General features: G+C 41.8%; 1 protein-coding gene across 2 annotated transcripts in view; it reads left to right on the plus strand.

The window, feature by feature from the left end:
- Window positions 1–245: 245 nt before the first annotated feature.
- The window catches only part of PKDCC (protein kinase domain containing, cytoplasmic), a 32035-nt gene continuing 10146 nt past the window's right edge, over window positions 246–22134 (plus strand). Inside the window, exons 1-5 of one of the 2 annotated variants that reach the window (XM_033513315.1) lie at window positions 246–453; window positions 11374–11496; window positions 14520–14791; window positions 18684–18763; window positions 19570–19677. In XM_033513315.1, coding sequence (XP_033369206.1) covers window positions 376–453; window positions 11374–11496; window positions 14520–14791; window positions 18684–18763; window positions 19570–19677 — 661 coding nt within the window. In that variant the 5' untranslated portion in view covers window positions 246–375. Of the gene's footprint in view, window positions 454–9059; window positions 9164–11373; window positions 11497–14519; window positions 14792–18683; window positions 18764–19569; window positions 19678–22134 lie in introns of those variants that run through there. The other variant, XM_033513316.1, reaches the window with a different exon arrangement.

Genomic DNA, 22134 nt, shown 5'->3' on the forward strand with positions numbered 1-22134 from the left:
ACACGCACAAGCCACGATGCCACCACATCTGCTGGGCCAGCGAGGGCCGAGAGCTTCCCTGCCTTTGCTTCTTGCCTCGGTTTTGCTCCTTTTCCCCCCTCCCCGGCGGCTCCCGGCATAGCCAAATACGAGCCGGCTGCTATAAATAGCAGGAAGGACGTGCCACCCTCCTGTCGCCTTGGCGTGCCGGGGGAGGCCAGGGCTGGCGATCGGCCCCGGCTGGGGCAGGCGGGGGAGCCGGGAGGGATTGGGCAGGGCGGCGGCGCTCACCGGCTCGCTCCTCGGAGACCGCCCGGGGCTGGAGGCGAAGCGGGAGCTCTTCCTCCGGCTCCCCACGCCGCGGGCGTGGGAGGGAGCGACCCCGGGGACGCGTCCATGCAGGCGGCCGGCAGCAGCTCTGCCTCAGCGGGAACCCTCCCGGGCATCCCCGGCCCCGGTCAGGGACTGGTGGCGGTGAGTTTCTTCTGCTGAAAATAAAGTTTCGCGTCGGTTCAGTCCTAGGAAAGGGGGTTTTCCTGTAAATCTCTGGCAGCTGACAGCCTGAAGTGTAGTTTGTAAGATAACAGGCTTGTTCTTTACTGTCTCAGCAGTTCTCATTCTGGCCTGTCTCTTGTCAAAATCAGCTTTTTTTTTTTTTCTTTTTTCTTTTTTTTTGTCATCCTTTTAAAAAGACTTGATTGTTGTACAATATATGATAGAGGGGAAAAGAGCTCTTTCCAGAAAGTACCAGTGCCGTTAGACAACATGCTGACATATCCGCTGTGCCCTCCGCCCCGGGGAAGGAGCCAGATGTGTCAGCTCTGGCAGATGTGCTGAATCAAGTCTAGCAAAAGAAACATGGAAAACCAGCAAGAGGGAGAGCGGATTCACATTAGGCAATGCTGAGGCGTAGGCAGCTTGCCTTCCTGTTTCCATTTCGATGCTTTCCCGTCACTTGCACGAAGGGCCAGCGCTGGGCCATCTCCCCCCCGGCCCCCGCCGTCTGGGGCTGCCCGAGGCTCCCTGGGGCGGCGGCCGCTGGGAAGGGCAGGTGCAGCCTCCAGTGGAAATATATTTGCTTTGGAGTGGTGAAGAGAGGGCTAGTTCATTAAAGTTGATTTTATAATGAAGGGCACCGCGGAAGAGGGGGAACTGGGTCACTGATTTATTGTAACAGAGGATTTAGAAGCCCACTAATTGCTTTGCAGTCGCTCTGTGTCAAATGCGGTGCCCGATCTCTTCCTTTCACTCCGTGCTGTAATTTCTTTTCTTGCAGAGTTCAAATGCTGCTGTCTGAATCCTGGCTTTCTGTGCATTTTAAGATGATTTAGTGTGCTTTAATTCCCTGCCCATATTTGAGGAAAGAAAAGAAAATCAAACCATTTGCAGTTAATTTCAAACAACGAGCACAATTGTCGTGACACAAAGGCAATGTTTGATTTACTGTAATAATGTAATTATAGCCCTGGAGTATCAGAATTAAGGTTGGTGCCATTCATTTTTCATTTGCATTGCTGAAGAGGAGGGAGGGAATGTCTGAAACTGCAGAGGTTTGGAAAAGTGCAAGCTTAATTCTGTGACAGCTATTTATCAGCACTTCCAGTGTGAGTTCACAATGATTCATTTAAGAAGGAGCTACCACTCTCTTTTTAAAAACACACACAAAAGCTCAGAAAAGGGTTGGCTTTGTCTGATGCTGATGGAAGACACCATAACAGCACCAATAGCTTGCTGGCTGCCCAGACAAGGCCGGTTCATTTGGCTTATTTAGCTTTAGTGTGAAGTTAAAATCTGAATGATTTAGATGAAATATCTAGATGGCATCCAATCCAAATATCAAAGTGGTTTCAGTATGAATTGGGTCATTTAGCTCTATTGTATTTGTAGCTGATTTTTTTTTTTAAAGATGGTCGTCTTTACTGGGAGAATATTTGTCTCTTGCAAAATTAATTGTTTAAAATGGAGTGCAAATAATGCATCACTTACTGCTGACAAGTAGATTTAAGATGTGCTAGCCGATCACAGTATTTTTAAATACCCGTTTTTAAACAGGATTTTCTTTTCTTTACATGTGATAATGAAGGGATTTTCTTACCGATGGTTTCCCTATACATATGCATAGCCAACAGGATATGGCAGTTTTAATTTTAATGTGAGAATTAAAATAGTAAAGCTTTGTATACGGTTTTCTTATTCCAGGTGGAACTAGACAATCTTTCCAAGTCTGAATAAGGCCAATATACAATTAATTTCCAGTGCAAATTTATTTTGCATAGGGGTTGTATGGACTCTTGAAGGTCTGGTGCTTCACCATCATTTTTAAAGGAATCACTGTTGTTTTCACAGAAGGCAGGGGGGAAGGGGAGACTGTGCTATAGTGGAAACAAATACCCAGGGACCTCTTCCCTGTTGCCAGCAGGTGGGCATTGAATGCTTTTTGTGATGGCAGCGGTGTAGGATTCCCAGCAACAAGTCTTAGCCGTGTCTGGCTGGAGTTTGGCCATCAGAACGCAGGGAGCTACTGACCTGAGAAAAGTGCTGCAATTGCTGATAGCAACTGGTGGGAGTCTATATGGAGAATTTGTCATTCTTAATTTTTGGATGGGGCAGCAGAGGTTCCCAGCTCTTGGAGATCAAACATTTCAAAATCAAGTGTCTAGGGAGAATTAACCTTGAAGGCGGGGGTTGGCCTCTCACTACGCACCCCACGTACAGGGTTGCTGCCTTTAGGAAGGTCATGTTATACTGGGAGTGTTTTTTTAATGTTTTTCTAAATTGTCTCAGTTGAGCTGCTCTTGGGACAGGTTTGTTAAAGATGAATGAGGCCACCACGTGGTGCAAGACCAGGCTGATAGTGGCTGTTTAACTGGTGCTGGGATCAGAGGAACCTCAGCTCCCAGACAAATGAGCCTGCCATATCTTGTCAGCGACAGGGGAGCTTGGCACCTCTTGCTGGCCACCTCCTTCCTCTGGAAATGCCACCACCACTGCCTGGTGAGCCGTGATGGAGCAGCTTATTTGTCCCAGTCAGTCCATTGCTTGGATTACCATAGGCACATCTTGAAGGAGGTGAGGCATTTTCGTCTCTTGGGTACCCTTCGAGATGGTTAGTGGTGGTCCACACAAGGTGTTGGGGATGGACATTCACGTGGTGAGAGAAAAAAGCAGGCAGTGCCACCTACTGATGGCTCGGCAGAGACAGCCCGCTGCTGCTAACAGATGTCCCCGTAGCCCCAAGGAGCTCGGGCTGGAGTGGAGAAGGGCAGGGAGAGCAGACAGATGCGGTTTGGCGAGGAAAGAAGAATTACACAAAGTGCTTCTTTATTGTAAGACTGCTTCCCAAAAGGCCCAGATGTTATCCTGCACTTTTAAGAGTGAAGAAAGGATCTGTTAACAAGAGCTCCAGAGCTGCTGCAAGCATAGAGCTGATACAATTGCAAACCCACTCTTAACTGTTCCTTTCCCTGGAAGGCAAGCTACACATCTTGATGCTGGAGTCACCCAATAGTATTTTTTTTCCCAGTGAATTCCTTGGGATGGCAGAGGGTGTTCAACTTGCAAAGCTGCTAGCAGGAATGACTTTCCATAAGGCACATGTCATCACATAAGTTAGAAGGACTACATTGTCCCTCCTTCTAAAAGTAGCATTCATAAAACTAATCCCAATCATTTGTTGAATGATTTCTATGGTTGTTTCTCAGTTTTATGTGCCACGTAAATCATTCCAGAAGACTGGTTTGAATTTCTGCCTCCTTTATGGGAGTTGATGGCTTGCAACCACATCCAGTTTCTTTGAGGAGAGCCCAGCACTGCTTCTTCTGCTCAGTGGCTTGGAGAGATCAGTGGTCACCACAGGATGCTGTGGGTATGATCAAGTTCTCCCTTGCTGCTTGCCGTTTTTCCTGGGAGCAACAATGAAAAAACAAGGTCATTCTGGGCCATCAATATCCTGGTCTGGAATTAGTTATGACCAGGACAGAATTGCAGGGGGAGGCAAGCACATGGTTTTTATAACTTACAAGGATAAATTCCTCCTGCCCCCCAGTGTGAGATAGCTAGGTAAATCTCCTCTTCCTGGTATCCAGTGATAAGGCATGTGGGAATTGTTCAAAGCTGCACTGCGGAGGTTGAGACCTGACATTAAGAAGGGTGGTCAAACACTGGAACAGGCTTGCTCAAGAGGTGGTCAATGCCCCAAACCCATCAGTGTTAAGGAAGCACTTGAACAATGCCTTCAATAGCATCCTTTGACTTTTGGTCAGCCCTGAAATGGTCTGGAAGTTGGATTACATAATCATTTCCTGTCCTTTCCAACTCGCCCACTGAAATATCCTGTCCAATCCTATCCCTGAACTGGATGACTATGGGCCTTTTGCACATGCTCTGTCTTCTAGTTGTGACCATGTTTGGGAAGGGCAGGCAGGGATGTGGTGCTTGGCCAGGGAGGAGGAGAGGACACCTGGAAGGGGACACCAGGGCTGGCATAGCTCTGCTTCTCTGTCTTTCTGCTCTCTGCGTGGACACGGTGTTGGTGGATTCAGGCTCAGGCTGTGCTTGGAAGTGTTGCTGGCCTGCCTTGTTAAGTGTCTGTGTCAAATATGCAAGCTGGGCTTTTTAAAAGATATTTTTAAATGGATTTTTGTGTCAACACAGTTGTCTGATGGCTCAGGTGGATGCCCCACAACATCTAATTTCTGTTGGCATTTTTCATTTGAGTGATGGCCGTGAAAAACTGGACAAGAACTGGTTCTCACAGGCACTGTGCTAATACTAATATTGACTCTAGACTAATTTTAAAGGACTTGTTATTTTTCATCACACTCAGCTGAACTGTTCAGTTTAGGTAACAGACACCAAACATGGGTATTTTATATTATTTTAGGCCAAATTTGGGAAAACTTAGTTTGGGTAGACTTGCCTTTTTCTTGGACTATGTAGCTGCATATATACTCCAAGCTTATTTTAAAGCTTGCCATGATAAAGTTCAAAATTATATGACTCATACCTAAGAAAGAAGATTTATACAGATGGATTTGTTATAATAAATCCAAGACAAGCATTTCTGAACATGTGATGCACAGAGGTTATTTGACAGTTTTTTAAAGCAAACCCATATCATGACAAAGGGTTAATTTAAACTTGTGGTGCACTGGACGTGAATGCCGTGGCTGTGGATGGAGGTCAGGGGGGCTTCTGATCTGGCTATTTACAAGGTAATGAACTATGTCTCCAGTGATACCATCCTGTTTCCACTGAAATCATGGTTGTATGAGTGATCCATTTGTCTTCACTGGAAGGCTTTACAAGAGTAGGCTGCTTGAGTGACTAAATATTTGCAGGGTTGGGCCTTGAGCTTGTGCAGTGCAATGCAAATTCAAAGTGCTGTAAATGTTTTTAGTAGAAGAATTTTCCACTTCAGAGTATAAGGAAAGCAGGGAGAGTAAAAGGGAGATAACATTACTAAATCATAAGATTATAGCCAACATAATATGTGTCAGAGCAGCAGGTATGTATGGATATGTATACACACACATACCTCTAAAATATATGGAGATATCTGTGGACCTTTATGGATATAGCAACAGATATGGGTAAATACACATAATGTCTGTTTCTGAGTACTACAGTCCAATTTTTCTATTAATGAAAATGTTTAGTAGCAGTGCCAGGAATGAGATTATTGTACCTTTTAGTTATCCTGCAGTTTAGTGGTAATCATGATAATACATTTATAAATAAAGCCTAGGCAGAACTGTGAATTTAGAGTTCAATATTTGAATTACCTACTACTTGCTCTTGGTTCCAAAATTCAGAAGCAGGCAAAATCCTGCCTCACAGCTGTCAGCACACAGTTTGGCTCCCACTTTCAAAAGGTTCTGCATGGTGCAGGGGATGTTCTGTGTACAGTCTTTCTCCAGTGAAACTCAGCACTTTGCAAGGTTTGATTGCTAGATTTCAATGGGAGAAAATAATTTTCTCATGCGCCTTCTTGATATATTCTATAGCAGGAAAGTCGGCACTGGATTGATCTTTAGCAAATTTAGGCATTGAGTTCCCTGCATTTTCCAGGTTCCCTGCATGTTAAAGGTTTTCATGTACTTTTGAGCTGGTTTGCAATATATAAAAGTATTTTAATATGCATTTAAAAAAAAAATAGAAACATTTTGAAATGCACATGCAAATATTATGTGTGTACATTAGATATCAGAACAGGCATATACATATATGCCATATGTACAAAAGATATATGTGCTTGTGTGTATATGTATGTATATTTATATATGTATGTACCATCAGCAATGAAGGGAAATTTTTAAAGCACAAGTGATTAATAAATCTTAAAGTGGCAGAAATGTATCAAATCCTGTACTGGTAAATCGTAGCTGTATCAGGCTGTGCTGGGGATTTCTGCTCTTGCAGGATTGGACTGTCTGAGTGCTTCAAGGATGAAAGGTGAATCCAAGGACTGATTGCCTAAAAATATTACATTAACTTATCAATGAAGTAGCAGGAGCTTCTAAAATATTCTGTTCTGGTTTTGAGACATAGCAGCTCAAGCAAACGGCTTATCAAAGACCAGTAGGAGCTTTTTATTTCCCCCAGGCACTGAAACACTACAAAATACAATCTTGACACAACCAGTTTTGATTAAGCAAGTCTGTGTCCATGTATTTCTGAAAAGAAAGGCTGTATGAAGTGTTGACTACTGTTACTCTTTGTACATGGGAGATAGTATTTCATTGCACTTTTCTATTGTGGGCAGAAGTTGGGTCCTACTGTAGTCAAAATTAAAAGAGAATAGCAGTCCAAATTGAATGAGAAGAGAGGTTTCTGAAATTTACTTCTGTTGTAATGCAGTTGAGCCTGTCACTTATATCACAGCTGGTAACAGTGTGCTTGAGGTTCACTTTCCAGGACTCACAGAAATCTCGTGTTCATTAAAGAAAAAAGGGGAATATTGCCAGTTTTTGTGGTTGTAGAGAAAGAAGAATATTTACAACGTGTTGTGATTTTTAGGGAAATGTATGATCTGTGCAGGGGCATTTTGCAGTCCTGTCTCAGCCCGGCAGCAGAGCCGAGCTGAGCCAGCAGAGCCCCAGCTGGGAAAAGTGGCTGGAGACCGGTTGGGAAAATGTGGGTCCTACTGTTTGTGACTGAGCAACCTCCATAAAGGAAATGTAACCCTTTGGCAATGGGTCTGGTTTGACATTTATTTTAATGAAAGTCCAGCCAGGGTGTCTACACCAATGCAGGAGGGCTCATCGTTCGCACAGACTTATCCTTCTGATGACAGCTTAATAAGCTTCTTTATTTTGTGTTTTTATTGTCAGTAAGCTTGTTGGCTTTTGTGTAGAGGATGACCTCTGCTTTTGCCCTCCCCTGCTGCCCCAGCTCTTCTGAAAGGGGCGCCTCTGTCCCCATAATTTGTAGTAAAAGGGAATTGTAAAGGGAGGTGAACTGGCTGGCTGTTAGGAACACGGGCTCCTACAATGCAATATTACTTTCACAGGAGGCGACTCTGTATGCCCAGCATGCCTAAAAACTTGGGAATCAGTGGGAATTTTGGGTGCAGAAAGACTAATGCAGGACTGAGCCTTTATGACCGAGAAAATCCAAATGGTGAGGGAATAATTTGGTAAACGGGGCTACTCAAAATAAATGAATTACAACACATGATGTGAGAACAGGTCAACATTTCATATCTGGCATACATTTTTCTAAACAGACAGAAAGGCATCCCAGTATCGTGACTGTTTGCTATTAGATTCTACACAAAAAATATATTGGGGTGGCATTTAAATGCAGTGACTCGAGATAGCAAAAAGATGTGAGATTGTATTTCTTTCCATTCATTTAATTGGAACCATACTGAAAAAGCGTATGAAAACCATCACTCTTCAATATGTCTGAAGTGTAGCTTTGTGACGCTGAGAATGATGTCCAACCTAATAGAATTTCAGATAGAGGAGATATTTTGGCTCATCTTTTGCTTCCAGCTATATTCAGTTTCCCCATGTGGTTATTTTTCTTGTTATTGTATGCACCAGCTATCTGTTTCTTACTTCACTGTCTGGGAATACAAACCATTCTGTCTCATTTCTGACCTTAAAATGGATTGGACAAAAACAAAAGGAAGTTAAAAAAAATGTTTTGGGTAGTACCCTTGTTTCTTGTGTTCTGTAAGTCAGCTTTTTAAACGAAAGGCCTCAGTATTGCTGCCTGGGAATATTTTGCTTGTGTATATATTCTGTATTTTGTGACTTCTGTGTGCTGGGTGGTGGTTCATCAGAAGGGGATGAATGTAACCATTTGAGATGCTTAACTGGCTGTTGGGACTTGCCCAGTTTGTAATCATGGTAATTGCACATACATATATGGCCATGTAATTGCATGTGCCCTTTTGCATTTAGTTTCAGGAGTTCATTTAGAAAAGCATAAATGTGACCCAATAAATCCTTTATATCTCAGACTTCTCTGCTTTTATAACTCTATATGATTATATAGTAACACTGTATCTGGAGAGGTTTCACTTCAGTAAAATAATAAAGAGCTCGGGTTAGTTTATAGATATAGTCAGATACTTGGGCAGTGAAGACTTCTGCCAAGGTACAAACAAGACACTGAAATGAAAGAATTATGGGCAAAATTCCAGCTGAGAGCAAACCTAACTTCTTGTTATTACTGTTGGCATTCATGGATCAAGATACAATAGACATAAATAGGTACTGCAATTAATTTCTACTCCTGTGATCATATGCACATAAATAGATAGACTCATTTTTCAATATTTTTCATGTAAATATATATATATGTATTATGTTTGTATAATCAAAAGGAATGGTTTGTCTCCTCTGTTTCTGTTTCCAGAGTTGTTTTCACAAATGTTGACAGTGTCTGATGGAGACTGATACCTTTTTTGTATTCAGTATTCCTGTGAATCAGCAGCTACTACAATACTGTCATTTCCCATCTGGATTGCTTGCTAATTTCCCTTATGGCTTTTTTTCCCAGTGGATAGTATTATTGTGCTAAAGACAAGAGCTGCAGATGATACAGAAACATCATCTAGATTTCTAGCAGAAACAGCTGGATTTTGACACTCAGGAATGAGGGTTTTCAAACCTGCCAAACTTCATCCCTTCTCCTTAGTGTGCCCACACACATAAGGGGTGGCAAGTAGCTGGTAAGGACTGCAGAATCCAACTTTCTCTGATAAAACAATATATTTTGTAGTAAATATTTTCATTTGATTCAACTTTTGGCTAGCACAGATAGCGTAAACAGTTGTGTTGATGTGGTCTTCTAAGATTTAATTCCTGGCATTAAGCTGCACAAAAGTGGTGTTGTAGATGATAAGGAACAAACCCAGGTCTGGTCTGAATGGCTCTAGATGGAGAAATTATTGCTGTTAATATCCTTGTCATGGTTGTGGCAGTAAAGACAAATGTCTGTTCTCCTACTTCAAATGTTTGTATTGGCATCTATCACAATTTCTCTTTTTGGCATGTTTTAAAATAAGATAATCTAGATTTTTTTTTCTTTTTTTTTTTTTTGTTTAGGTTAATGTTCATGTTTAAGCAGCCGTTTTGAAATACAGTGCCATTTTTACACCAAAAAGAAAAATTGTTTACTTCTTTTACATTTTTTGGCACCCTTTTTTCCTTTGAATGTAGACAGCTAGAGTCAAAACTAGCAGCATGGCTCATAACAAAGCCCGTATTTGCTGACTTTAGCCTGGTCTTTGCTTTTCTGCCTGGGGAGGTCACAAGCTGTAAGAATGTGCTGGATGCTGGAATCTGCTCACAGGGGCTGTGTGCAGCCTCAGCCGCTCCCTCTGGCTATGGCACTCTGCTTTCCTCATGATTTGGGACTGTCCCGGTTCTGGCTGCCTGAGCCTGGCTTCCTCTGCAGGGCCACATCTTAGTGCTCTCAGCACCAAGGAACTTGCCTTGTCATCTTCTCTGAGCTTTCTAAAAGTAAAAGAAAAAATTTGATTAAAAAAAAACTAATTGCTGTGGGCAAGGCAGTAGAAGGGTAGCAACAGGACTTTTTTTTTTTTTTAATGCTGCATTTTCACACCAACCCTTTTACTGTATGTTTTATTTGACTGGGGGCAGAGAATACATTTAATTTTATTTCATGTGCATGCTGTTCTGGCTGGAAAGTTGTGATCAGATCCTTATCTGGCTCATTTAATATCCTCTCTGCCAGGGCTTGGCAGGGAGTTCTTAAAAGCCTGTCTCCCAGCCTGTCAGACATTGTCCCACTCCATATAAAGCAAGACAGTCTCTCCTCCACAGTCTTTAAATATTCTTCTAGTGCAATTATTTGTGCAAGTGGAAGTCATTCAAATATCCTTGGAAAGCAAATAAAAGAAGAAGCTGGAGTATGGCTGAAATTGCCATTTAAATGCTTTTAAATTGTAGAAGCTACTGGCAAATAGTATTTTGGAGTATTTGCCTTGCTTTAATGATATTGTACACAGAAATTCATCAGGTATAGCGAGAAGCAATTTTTGGCTGAGAAAAGATAAATGTTGGCCTTTCAATTGCTTTTCAAGGTGCTGTGTCATTCAAATACACATTGGCACTCAAAGCACAAACACTAATCCTGTGGAAAATGTCATTAAAACTATTTTACATTATTTTTTAAGCATAAAATCGGTATTATTTAGTCAGGTGTTGCATAGGTTAAATTACCTTTCCTCAGGTTTTTTACTGTTTCTGCATTCATAGGTATGTTAGACAAAAAATAACAATAATAATAATAATTTTATCCATTTGTCATGGATTGACCCTATTTGGATGCAGGGCACCCACAAAAGCCTCTCGCTCAGCTGGAGAGGGGAGAGAAAATATTGAAAAAGGCTTGTGGATTGCGTTATGGAGAGGGAGAAATCACTCAGCAATTAATGTCATGGGCAAAATATTTTGGGAAAAATTAATTTGGTTTATCAAGTCATAATAGGGTAATGAAAGATAAAACCAAATCATAAAAACAGCTTCTGCCCACTCCTTCCTGGGCTCCTACTTCTCTCTTGATTTTCCTGCCTCCTTTCCTGAGCAGTGCAGTGGTAATGAAGGTTGTGGTCAGTTAATCATATGTTGTTTTTTCTCCTGAGGAGAGGGCTCCTGAGAGTCTTCCCCTGCTCCAGCATGGGGTCCCTCCCACGGGAGACAATCCTCCATGAACACCTCTAGTGCTGAGTCCTTCCCATGGGTTACAGTTCTTCATGAACTGGTCCGGAGTGGGTTGCTGCCACCAGATGTAGTCCTTCAGCATGTGTTCCCTGCAGGGTCACAGTCAGTGCCAGAAACACAGTCCACAGCCTCCTTTGGGACTCCACATGCCAAGGTGCACTGCGCTGATGATGCCTGCTTGTGTTGTTTTCAGCTCTATGGCTATTGCTACCAGGACAGCAATGACATCCCAGACACGCTGACAACCATCACTGAGCTGGGCTCGCCTTTAGAGATGATTCAGCTTCTACAGACTTCCTGGGAAGACAGATTTCGGGTGAGTAACAACTAACAAGGACTTTTAGGAGAGTGAGAAATAAATAATATTATGAAGCAGGGGTCATGTACTCTTCAGCGCAATTCACATTTATTAAACGTTTGTTTTGCACCTGATTACATCTTAGTTAAGAAGCAGTATTTAGCACTCTGCTTCTGTAGTGTTTAAGATACTGTGTTATTTTGTCTGTCAATGTTATCTAATTGTAACTAGTTATATGGTTTTTACATGATATCTCAAAACATTTCTTACTTGTTAAGAAGTAAGGAGGTCCAGGAGTTTTGGCATCGTGCTTTGCAACTGGGGTTTAAACAATAGAAGGATGTTACATTTGTCTCCTGATCCTTATCATAGGTTTGTTTTATAATTGTTTTCTGCTATTTCCTGCTCTGTTCATTTTTTCCTGGGGAAAGAGTGAAACAAACATACACAAATCTCGATCCCAGTTTGTCCACCGCACTGGCAATTTACCAGGAGCACGAAGGTCACACTTAATTTGTCCAAATTGAAGCCAGACAGCAGCAATCCTTTGATCAAGACAGTGCTGTCTCGCTTGGTGTATATGGGGACGTGTTGCTGTCTGAGGTTAACTCCCTAGGACGTGGAAAGGCAGCAGCAGTCTCCATCTGAAACACTCTGGTTGCTCAGTTACTACATCTGTGCCACAAAATTAAAAGTGTGCCTGAGTGAGCTCCGAGTGGAAGGAGCAAGGTGCAGCCCAGGGCTTTGCTGTGGCATTCCTGCACTCTCTGGAGGCTGTGAGCAGGATTGGAACCTGCTGGAAATGGCTCTGGATCCTGCCTGAGGACAGTGCCGGAGAGCAGCCTCAGTGCTGGTCAGACCCAGCCAGAGACCATGCTAGCCAGTGTGCATGTGGGATTAAGCTTCTGTGCCCAGGAATGTTCCCTGGCAGGATTTATTTTTCTCATACAGCTGGAGCAAGTGTGTTCCCTACACTAAGCTTCAGCTCTCTTTTCCTGGAAGAAGCGTGGTCTTAATAAGCAGCAGAGGTACTCAGCAGTGTTCCACACAGAACACAGGAACATCTGCCTTTAGCTCATCTCATCTAGGGAATGCAAATAATGGACTGTGACAGCAATTATGTACAAAATAAATGACCAAGAGATACGTGAGATTATGGGTAATAAACAGAGAAGTTTCTTTCCAGAGTGGATATTTCTGAGTGAGCAGTTGCAAAGGAGATAAAGAAGATGAAGATGAAGACAAAGACTTTCACAGAGGTAGAATTACTGGTGAAACATTCCTGTGACCACTGCAATGAAGTCCTAAATAATGTTGTGCTCATTTGTTTGTCTAGGATGCTACTAACACAGAAAGGAAGGAAATAAAATTGTCTTCTTGTTATGTGAGACTTTTTTGTGGTCCAGTCCTGAAAATGACTGCATAAGTCCATGAGGTTCTTCCTACAATTGATAATTTTCTTGTGTGGACAGATTCAGCAGTAAGCTGAGTAAGCCAGAGGTGTGTGACACAGAGCAAAGCTTTCACCTGTGTCCTTAAACCTTTTTGTAAAAGGGGGCATTTGCAGTCCCATCCTGCATCAGGTCTGCATGGCAGAGACTGTTGGGGTTGGGCACAGAGGTTGCTGATGCAGGAACAGGGGAATTTGAGAAAAGACAATAATTTTGGATGGCAACCTGTGGGTTTGTTCAAACTAAATTCTTGGTTTGTTGACATTTGAAGATACCTATGTTATAGGATAGCTTGGGCTGGATGGGCTTTTTCTCTGCAGGGTATTGCAGAATGACACAGACATGAGTTCTGTGTTCTTCCAAGGAGGAGGTAAGATTGGTCAAGTTTAGCATCCCTTAACCAGGCTTGTATACACCCAGAAACATCTCCATACGAACTATGGTGTCCTCTAAGTAGGAGAAAAATGTTCTTGTCAGGTCAACCAGGAGAAGGATTGTGTAGGAGCATGAGATGGTCCTAACATCCCACAAGTGAAGTGTCTGTGAGGGATAACTTCAGCAGTGCTCAGCTTTTTTAAGGATGCACTGAGCTGCAATCTTGAGTGTATTGTCTAAGCTCCTAGTCTGAATTTGGATTTGACTACCTCAATGCACGTGCCCTTAAAATTGTATTTTAATAGAAAACAAAGATTACATATAAACAGTAAAAAGCCTGCTAAACTGAGTAAGACCTGTTATTTATTTAATACATAAAATAAAAATTCCAGTATTTAACTGTGTTCATATTACTGCGACATTTGGATTAATAGGTTACGTAGTGGACTCTAAAGGAATGCATGAATTGAAAACAGGACTCTGGTAAGGGGGCTGAATTCAGTGTTCATCAGGGTTGCTGTCTAGTAAGTTACTCAAGTTTCTAACTTGCAGTGGAAAAGTGAAACATCAGCACAGAGCTCCCACCTCAGGCTCAAAGTGGTGCATGAGGGTCCTCCAAGGCAGACCTGTCAAGGTAGACAGACATATGGACTTACCCTGAGGCATGGTGAAGAGTTACTTTGGACCCGTGGAGCTCCTCTTCCTGGGAGGAGGAAGGAAGAAGGAAAAAATCAGAGGAAAAAGTGGAAAAAAATTATAAAAACAGTCAAGAGGCATAGGTACAGAGGCAATACAGACACTCTCTGCAGTTGGGGCTCCAGGCGTGGGTGCAGGGCAATCCAGCCAAAATTTCCAGACCTGCAGTTCGTAAAGAGCAGGATCAGACTGTGTGGTCAGCGCCTGTGCATAATGTTATTAAAAGTTAATGCTTTTATTTCTGTTAAAAGTAAGAATAGCAACAATGAGCCCTGCTTCAAGAATAGTGTGGGAAAGCACTTGTAAAGAAGCTTATTTTTGTTTCACGTATCTCAGGATTTTACATTCAACTATGTTAATCCTGTGAAAAATACCTTGGTTGCAACATTTAGTTTTGAGGGTAAGTTATAATGCTGATATTAAGTCATAAATTTACGGACATATCTTCAGGTAAAGTGGTTTTGTTGTATATTTTGCACTGAGAAAATAATGCTAGGTGCCCATATTTTTGTGTTTCAGATATGTCTCAGCTTAGTTCGGCTTCTGCATTACTTGGCTCACTCTCCTCTTGGCTCGGTGACATTACTGGATTTTCGCCCTCGGCAGTTTGTGATTGTGGATGGGGAGCTGAAGGTGACAGATCTGGATGATGCCAGTGTTGAGGAGAGCTCTTGCACTAGTAACAGTGACTGCTTCATGGAATTCCCTGCAAGAAACTTCACCCTGCCCTGCTCAGTTGAGGGACGGTGTCAGAGCATGAATGAAAAGAGGAATCTCTACAATGCCTACAGGTCTGTGATCAGATAAACTCATGTAGAGTTTAGAGTGGGCCTAGAACTCCGGCATCCTTTAGAGTTATTCACATCAATGAGCACATATGGTCTCAGAACCAAAGCCCGGGAGTAAGTGAAGCCATGAATAATTGTTCCATTTGTGAAAATACATGGCATTTATAACATTTGAAATGTTTTTCATACTCTGAGTGTGATTCACCACTCAGTCTAATTCTGTGTTGGTTGAAGCCCACTGAATTCTTCACTCAAGCTGAGATTTTCATAGGAGAGAAGCATAAGCACTTTTGGAGCTGGGGGCTCACAAGCTCTATGGTGAGATGATCCAGCAGTTCTTTGGTGTGAGTTAAGAGGGGTCTTCACATGTTTTACACCACCAGCTGAGCAAAGGGCTGGCTTTAGAGGGAGACTTAGAGCTCAGTTCACATCCTGCCCTCTGGCTCAGTGCTCCCTGCCTTGCTGAAGCCTGCTGTGATAGGATAACAGCCCCAGTGTGTCCCTGGAGCTGCTGGGACCACCCTCAGTTGCTGACAATCTGGGTTCTAAGCCCAAACCTTTTAAAGCAAGGGTGGTCTTTTCACTCTTCCCTCCCAGTCCTGGGTCTGTGTGAGCAGGTGCTGGGGGAGTGACTCCCAGTGCCATGCCCACAGTGGAGGTGATGGGCCATGCTGGACCAGTTGGCCACACTGGAGGAAGCGTTCCACTGTTGCAGCCATCTTCCAAATTCGATTCTAAAGGTTTGTCCACATTTATAGCTGGGTCCTTTTGGGTGATGGCTTTGTGTTTGTGGTCTTAGCTCTTCCCCATCTGCCATCACACCCCCAGAGGGCTGTGTGGGGTGCTGGGGGAGCCATGTCACTGCTTTCCAGGGAGCCAGTAGTGGATGCTTAGTGCCATGCTCATCCTTCCATTGCCACTCTGTCTGATGGGTGCTGCTGGGACAGGCGGCCACTTTGGCTGATCCACACAGGAGGATGGAGATCTCAGAGCAGTGCCATAGTGGTGTGCTCATTTCTTAGGCTTCCCTTTCAAGTACTGTGCCATTCACTGCCTTCCAAACCACAGCGAGGAGAGGCTGCTCCAAAGAGAGCCTTCTGCTTTGGTCACAGAGCGCTCACCAGCATGTGTGTAGCATTAGCTGACCACACTGAAATGGGCTGCACCACATGACAGCCTTCTGCAGTTGTGCAGTGCAGTATTTAGTGTGTCCTGCAAGATTTTCCATTTCCATTTGCTTGGCTTAAAGATCTTGCTTAGCTTGCTGGCTTTTGGTTAAGACTGTTTTACTGGTTCTGGGTAAGAAGCCTGTAATAGGCACCCATCCATCTCAGTCGTAAATGGGGACATGTTTGTGCTGTGGTGGGCTTGTGGCAGGTTGCTGGTCACGCTGAAGGAAGTGGTCTTTTTCTAATACAGTTTTTAGTATTGCCTTTGAACTGCTCTCTAGTGTGTATTTCATGCACAGTGTTCTCAGCCCCTGCTTTGCCTTAATTCCATAGAGACAGCGGGGTTTTGTTGATGGGTGGATTCATGCTGTGGGAGGCTGTGACCACCCATGCTAAGGTATTACAACAAACCCCAGCACTTGTCTTGGAGGGTGAAATCCTCACTTCATTAGGGATAGGCTGCTAAATTTGTTATTTTCATAGGTGTGCTCTGTTGCTATAGGCTTAGAGGGTGCCCTCTGATGCTGTTAGAAGTCAAAACCCCTTGTAATTTTAAAATGCAGCACACCCTAACCTTGGAAGCATACTTAAGTCTATCTCACTGGTTTCTTTATGAGGTAAATAATTAAAGGAGAGAAAACATTTGGGAGAAACCTCTACCAGAACTGGCCCATCTTGGCTTTCAGATGGTTACCTCCTGTCACAATTGTGTCACACTGTGTTTTCCTCCAAATATTTGGGGGAAGAGTTTCCAAAGCACTGGACAGTTTTGAAAGTAAACATAATTAATATTTTGAACTATTAACCAATGGCTGAGATGAATTCTTCATCATTGAGAATTCTTAAATTAGGATCAGATAGTTCTCAAAAAGAAGGAATTTGTAGGAACGAATGTAAAAGGATCTGACAGTCTGTGTTATGCAGATCACAGGGGACACCACTGGCCCTGGAATCGATGAATAACAAATGTTCCTGCAATTAAGTTGTGCAGACTCCAGTGTCTGTACATGTCAGGATTTCACATGTGGGTGTTTGCAGAACAGTTGCATGTTTCTGTAGCCCTGTAGCTACGGAAAAACAATAACCTCCGTGACTTGCTTCCAGCCAGCACTGAGCAAGCTTAGTGACAGCTACTGAATTTTTGTGAAGAACTATTCACAATCAGTTGGACTCTGCTTCAGGGATAATCTCTAAGCAAAAACAATGAGCTAAAATTTACCAGACAAGTTATTTGTTACAAATGTTGTGCTGCTCTTCAGATTTCTGTATGTATTTACATTGGCTGTTTCATACTTATCATCAGGAAAACCTACTCAAGTGGATTATCCCACTTGGGAAAACCATAAACATCATTTTTGTCTGGGGTGAAAAAGGGAGTTACATTCTTAAAGAAATATTTATTGTGTAAATAGAGTGTCAGCTCATCAATACTTGCTTCTATGATCAATTTTTGGTATCAATAACTGAATTTTCTAATTTGTGCTTATGTAAAACATCTGCTGGTCTCCCTCCTGAGCATGAGTCCCTGGCAGTTTCCATTTGACAATGTGGTCTCTGTATATGAAAAATTGTTTACCTCACTTTGCAGGTTAGATGTGAAGTAGGGCAATTTACCAATTGTGTTCCTACTCTTTTCATTAGCCAATACTTATGTCCAGTAGTTCTGTTTATATTGTCAAGTCCTGACCTGTCCATCTCCATCTTAGGTTTCTGTGACACTGAGTTGGTTGCAATAGGTGTTTGTAGTATTGGCAGAGTAGTAGAAGTCTAAAGGAGGAGTATGATGTACTTAAGGGATAATATATATTATATAATATATATAATCATATATTGATTATATATAATATATATAATTATATATATATAATATATTATATATATATTATATATATAATATATATAATTAGGAGTATAATGTACTTCAAGGGATGGTAATGGCACATTGTTTTTTCTTTTGTAATAAAAAATATTAAAGTGGAGTTGTGGAATCTCCTTCTCTATAGATATTTAAAAGTCACAAGGACACAATCCTAAGTAACTTGTTCTAGGGAGCCCTGCTTGAGCAGGGAGGCTGGACTTAGCTGGCCTGCAGTGGTGCTTTCCAACCTCCCCATTCTGTGAATCTGTGATTCTGCATCCATCAGTGAATACCTACATGAATGTATCTTGATTATAGGTTAATAAAAGGAATGGAGAGGACATTCCGTATTCCAGCAGCATTAAAAGAATAGAAGGTGGCTTTCTTCTGGCAATTAACTTGAAAATTTAAGATAGCCATAGTAAAGAAAACAATAATTCCATTTATTAGAAATGAACAGAAATCTAATCTATGCATTTTCAAGGTTTGAAAAAAAAAAAAACAGTTCCAAGATTTATGGGGTTGATGGCATCCTTTTAGTTTGTTGAAGTACAGACAGCTTTGCAAATGGTTGCAATCCATGGGACTTCACAGCAAATTGCTGTATTAATGGAACATTTACATAGGTACAAGGCAGCCTTGTATGCAGCAGCGTGGTCTGGGTAGGCCAGACAGCTGTGTGTGAATTGTCTCAGCTATGTATTTATTTGAGTATAGAATACCATTGTATTTCCTGAACAGGTCAGTGGCATGTAAGCAATAGGAATTTTATTCCTTGTGATGTTCAGGAGTTACCAAGATATTTGTAAACTCTTGCAAAAAAAAAAAAAAAAAAAAAAAGTCAATATTGGTTACTTTTCTATTGCAGGTTTTTTTTTACCTATCTTCTTCCACACAGTGCTCCATCCTCACTGAGACCATTACTGGATAAGATAGTCAATGCAACAGGTAATCACAATAAACATGGTAATGCAAAGTAGTTGCTTTTTTAGTGTAACTATTAAGATTGGGAGGGGAGGGTGCTGCTTTTGTGCTCACTGCAATAGAACTAGATTGTTTTTCTATCCAGGATAAAATTGCTCTCATACCAAGAAGGCAAGAATGGGCCCATACACCAGATAATTCCCATTTTTATATTTTACCTAGGTGTCATGGGAGTATTTGTTTCATCCTGACATCTCAGCTCTGGGGTGAACTGCATTCCTTGTGGGGTCTGGAAGAATTTCTGTCCCTGGAAAGGGAAATTTTAATGATAACACCAGGATACTTTGTCATTGTCAATGATACCAGTGGTGTTTTACTCCTCAGAAGCCAGAGACAAAATGACATTTCCATAGATTTTCACTGATCACCAAGGTAGTGACTTTGAGACAAGAGTAGCTGCCTGTAACACTGATTTGAGGCTTTTTCAGTGCTTTGCTCCAGTGTGCATCCAAAGGGAAAATAAATGATGCTGGGCTATAGCTAATGAGCAAGCAAAGCTTTGGTGCTCCTGTACCGGCTGATGTTGATCTCTTGTGGGGAGTTCTCAGTGTTTTGTGCCTGCAGGCCTGGGGCTACCAGCTGGACAAGCCAGCCTCTGGAATGCTTGGGTCAACCAATCCTCAGGGATTTCCTGCCCATGTCACAGCCCTGCCATGCTTGGGCAGGGCACCATGGGGCTCCCATGCTTAGAGCTTCATTCAAATGAAACCTTGTTTTGTCCTGTGCAGGATGCTCCTCATCTAAGTCATTCTTTTCCTCTGCTTTTAAAGGAGAGCTTCACTGGGGAATAGATGAGACAGCTGCTCAGCTGGAGAGAGTTTTGAATCTGTATAAGAGTGGGGAGTACCTGCAGAACACAACCCGGGTGCCGAAAACTGGTAAAGTCATCTTTCTTGAAACTTACAATCTGAGACTTTGTTGTGAGGTTTGCAAAGGCTAATGTACAGAAAACAAAGCTCAGTGGTCCTTGAAATTACACACGTTTATCTGCTTCGTGCTTCCTGGGAGCCTCCTGTAACTCTTCTCGTTATGTGATGTAGTTCAACATCCATAAGTATGAGCAGGCTGTAGTAGGAATAAGGAAATCCAAAGGGAGTTCTCCATGACAGATTTATGGCAAATGTGTTTCATCACATCCACACACTGCTCTTATCATATCAAAACTTGCCTGAACATATATCGGGGAGAATCCAATCATGAGGCCGTAACCCCCCATGGGTTTCCTGGGACTTAAAAGGAATTTCTTGTAACATAAGCATTTGTAGATTGGAAGACTAAAATTTTTACTTCCTTTGCAAGGGAAAAATAGTGTGTCCTTCAGCTTCTGCTAGCAATAGAATAAAAAAATAGAAAAAAAAAGAACAGGATGAAAACAAGGCCAAATAACAGTATCTTTTTCTTAATATGTCTATTCAAGCTGTGGTACGAAGTGGTGCGTGTTCTTCCTAGAAGGATGACTGTGGAATTGTACATGTCAAATAATATTATGTGTGCTGGAAATGACTTTTAAGCCCAACAATTCTAAAAACTGTTTTGCAAATTATTTTTGTGTACGTGCAATGTTCATGTCAAACTGTCAACATAATTGACTGCAAGTTGATAGGAAAATTATGGCTTTGCTGTAAAAGCTCAGTAAAGAGGGAAAGATGGGTTCTAAATGAAGATGAATGTTGGCACAGGGGGTTTGAAAAGTTCAGTGAAACATTTGCTCAGTGAAAGAGACACAGGAGCCAAATTCATTATGATTGTAGCTCTGTTAACCTCAAAGGGCCATGATACCAGGGATGAATTTGACCCACTTATCAGAATAATTCAATATTTATTTTGTTGTAAAATTGGCAGGAAAATTGTTGCAGGTGTTCATTTAACTTTCTAATTTTCAGCTTTTCATCACAATCTGTGCTGAGTGATACCTGTCAACACAGCAAAATTATTTTCAGCAGTACAATCAATAGCACAAACATGTCCGTTGTTGAAGAAGTGCCAGGAGAGCTGAAGTTGTTCTGTGATGCTGGTTGATTCCAGATTTCATTGCTGTATCAGGATGAGGTGAAGTTTTTGAATTTTAGAGGTCTGTCATGTTTATAAAGTCTCACAAGAGAGAAGCTTTGGACAGCAGTAGTCAGTGTATCAGTGCAGGTTTCCACTGATATGAAGCAGAGCTCCGTGCATATTTAGCTACTTTAATAATTACACATTTTTGTGTTCATTAAATTCTGTAGAATCCTGAATAACATGACACAGGATCTGCTACACCCATTTTCATGGTTGGTAATGCCCTGCTCTGCAAGGAACTTGTTTTATTTGCAGGACACTGCTAATGGACTTAGGCACTTCACAGTGTGACCAAAGATGTTGAAAATCTTTAGATGCTTTGTGTAATGTATTAGATAATGTACATTAAATACTATGAGTGTAATGTTGAATTTCTTGATAGGAAAATGTTCTCAACCAGGGACAAGCCTGAGGAATTTGGTATCTTACTAGAAATTATACTTAGATTAGATGTGTTCTCAGACTTAGCTGCCATGCCTTTAAGATGTGCAGGCCACATTAACAAAATAGAAAAGGTGTTGTAATTTATTTCTATTTTAAGACTCCATATCCTTGCCACACAAATATGAAGAAGTCATATCATGAGAGTTAAAATGTGCCTACATACCCACTTTTATCATTTTAATTCTAACCATAAGCTATCCTCAATTTTGACTGATATTTGATACTAATATTGTGTTGGAATGAATTTTTAAAATTCATTATGGAATTAGAAAATTTTAAATAGAATTTATTTGGAGATAGTGGAATGAGGAATTCTCCTGTGGTACAGTGGAGTTGCAGGAGAGGATGACAGCTGTCCTGGAAGGGAGTGGTGTCCAGGGAATGGGCTTCTTTTACTGGCAGGGTGTTCCCAGCTAAGATTGCATCCTTGCCACTGAAACCAAGGCTGAACAGCTGAGCAGGTGGAGTATTTTGTATAGATCTTGGTAGAGGGTAGAGAGGGATGAAAAGGAACAACTGGAATATTTTTCCAAGCTGTAGGTTGAGCTCCTGCTTTGGGCCTGTTAGGAAAAAAAAAAATTTAAGGTTGCATGATTTTCTAAAATGTTTTCTGTGTTGCTCTGCAGCATAGAGAAAGTTCAAGAAGGGTGTTTTTTAGCCCAGTACTAAGTTAAGATAAAATTAAAGATGATCATTTGGTTCTCAGGCCAGATCAGAGTTAATCAGTTTTTCATTCATACCCCAATGGGTGCCAAGATGGGGTAGGCACATGTTTGCACCCATTTTCTCCAGATGATAGGAATCTCACAAGGTGACTCACTCCTGGGACTTTTGCT

Source organism: Parus major, chromosome 3 (genome assembly GCF_001522545.3).
Source record: "Parus major isolate Abel chromosome 3, Parus_major1.1, whole genome shotgun sequence".
Classification (NCBI taxonomy): Eukaryota; Metazoa; Chordata; class Aves; order Passeriformes; family Paridae; genus Parus; species Parus major.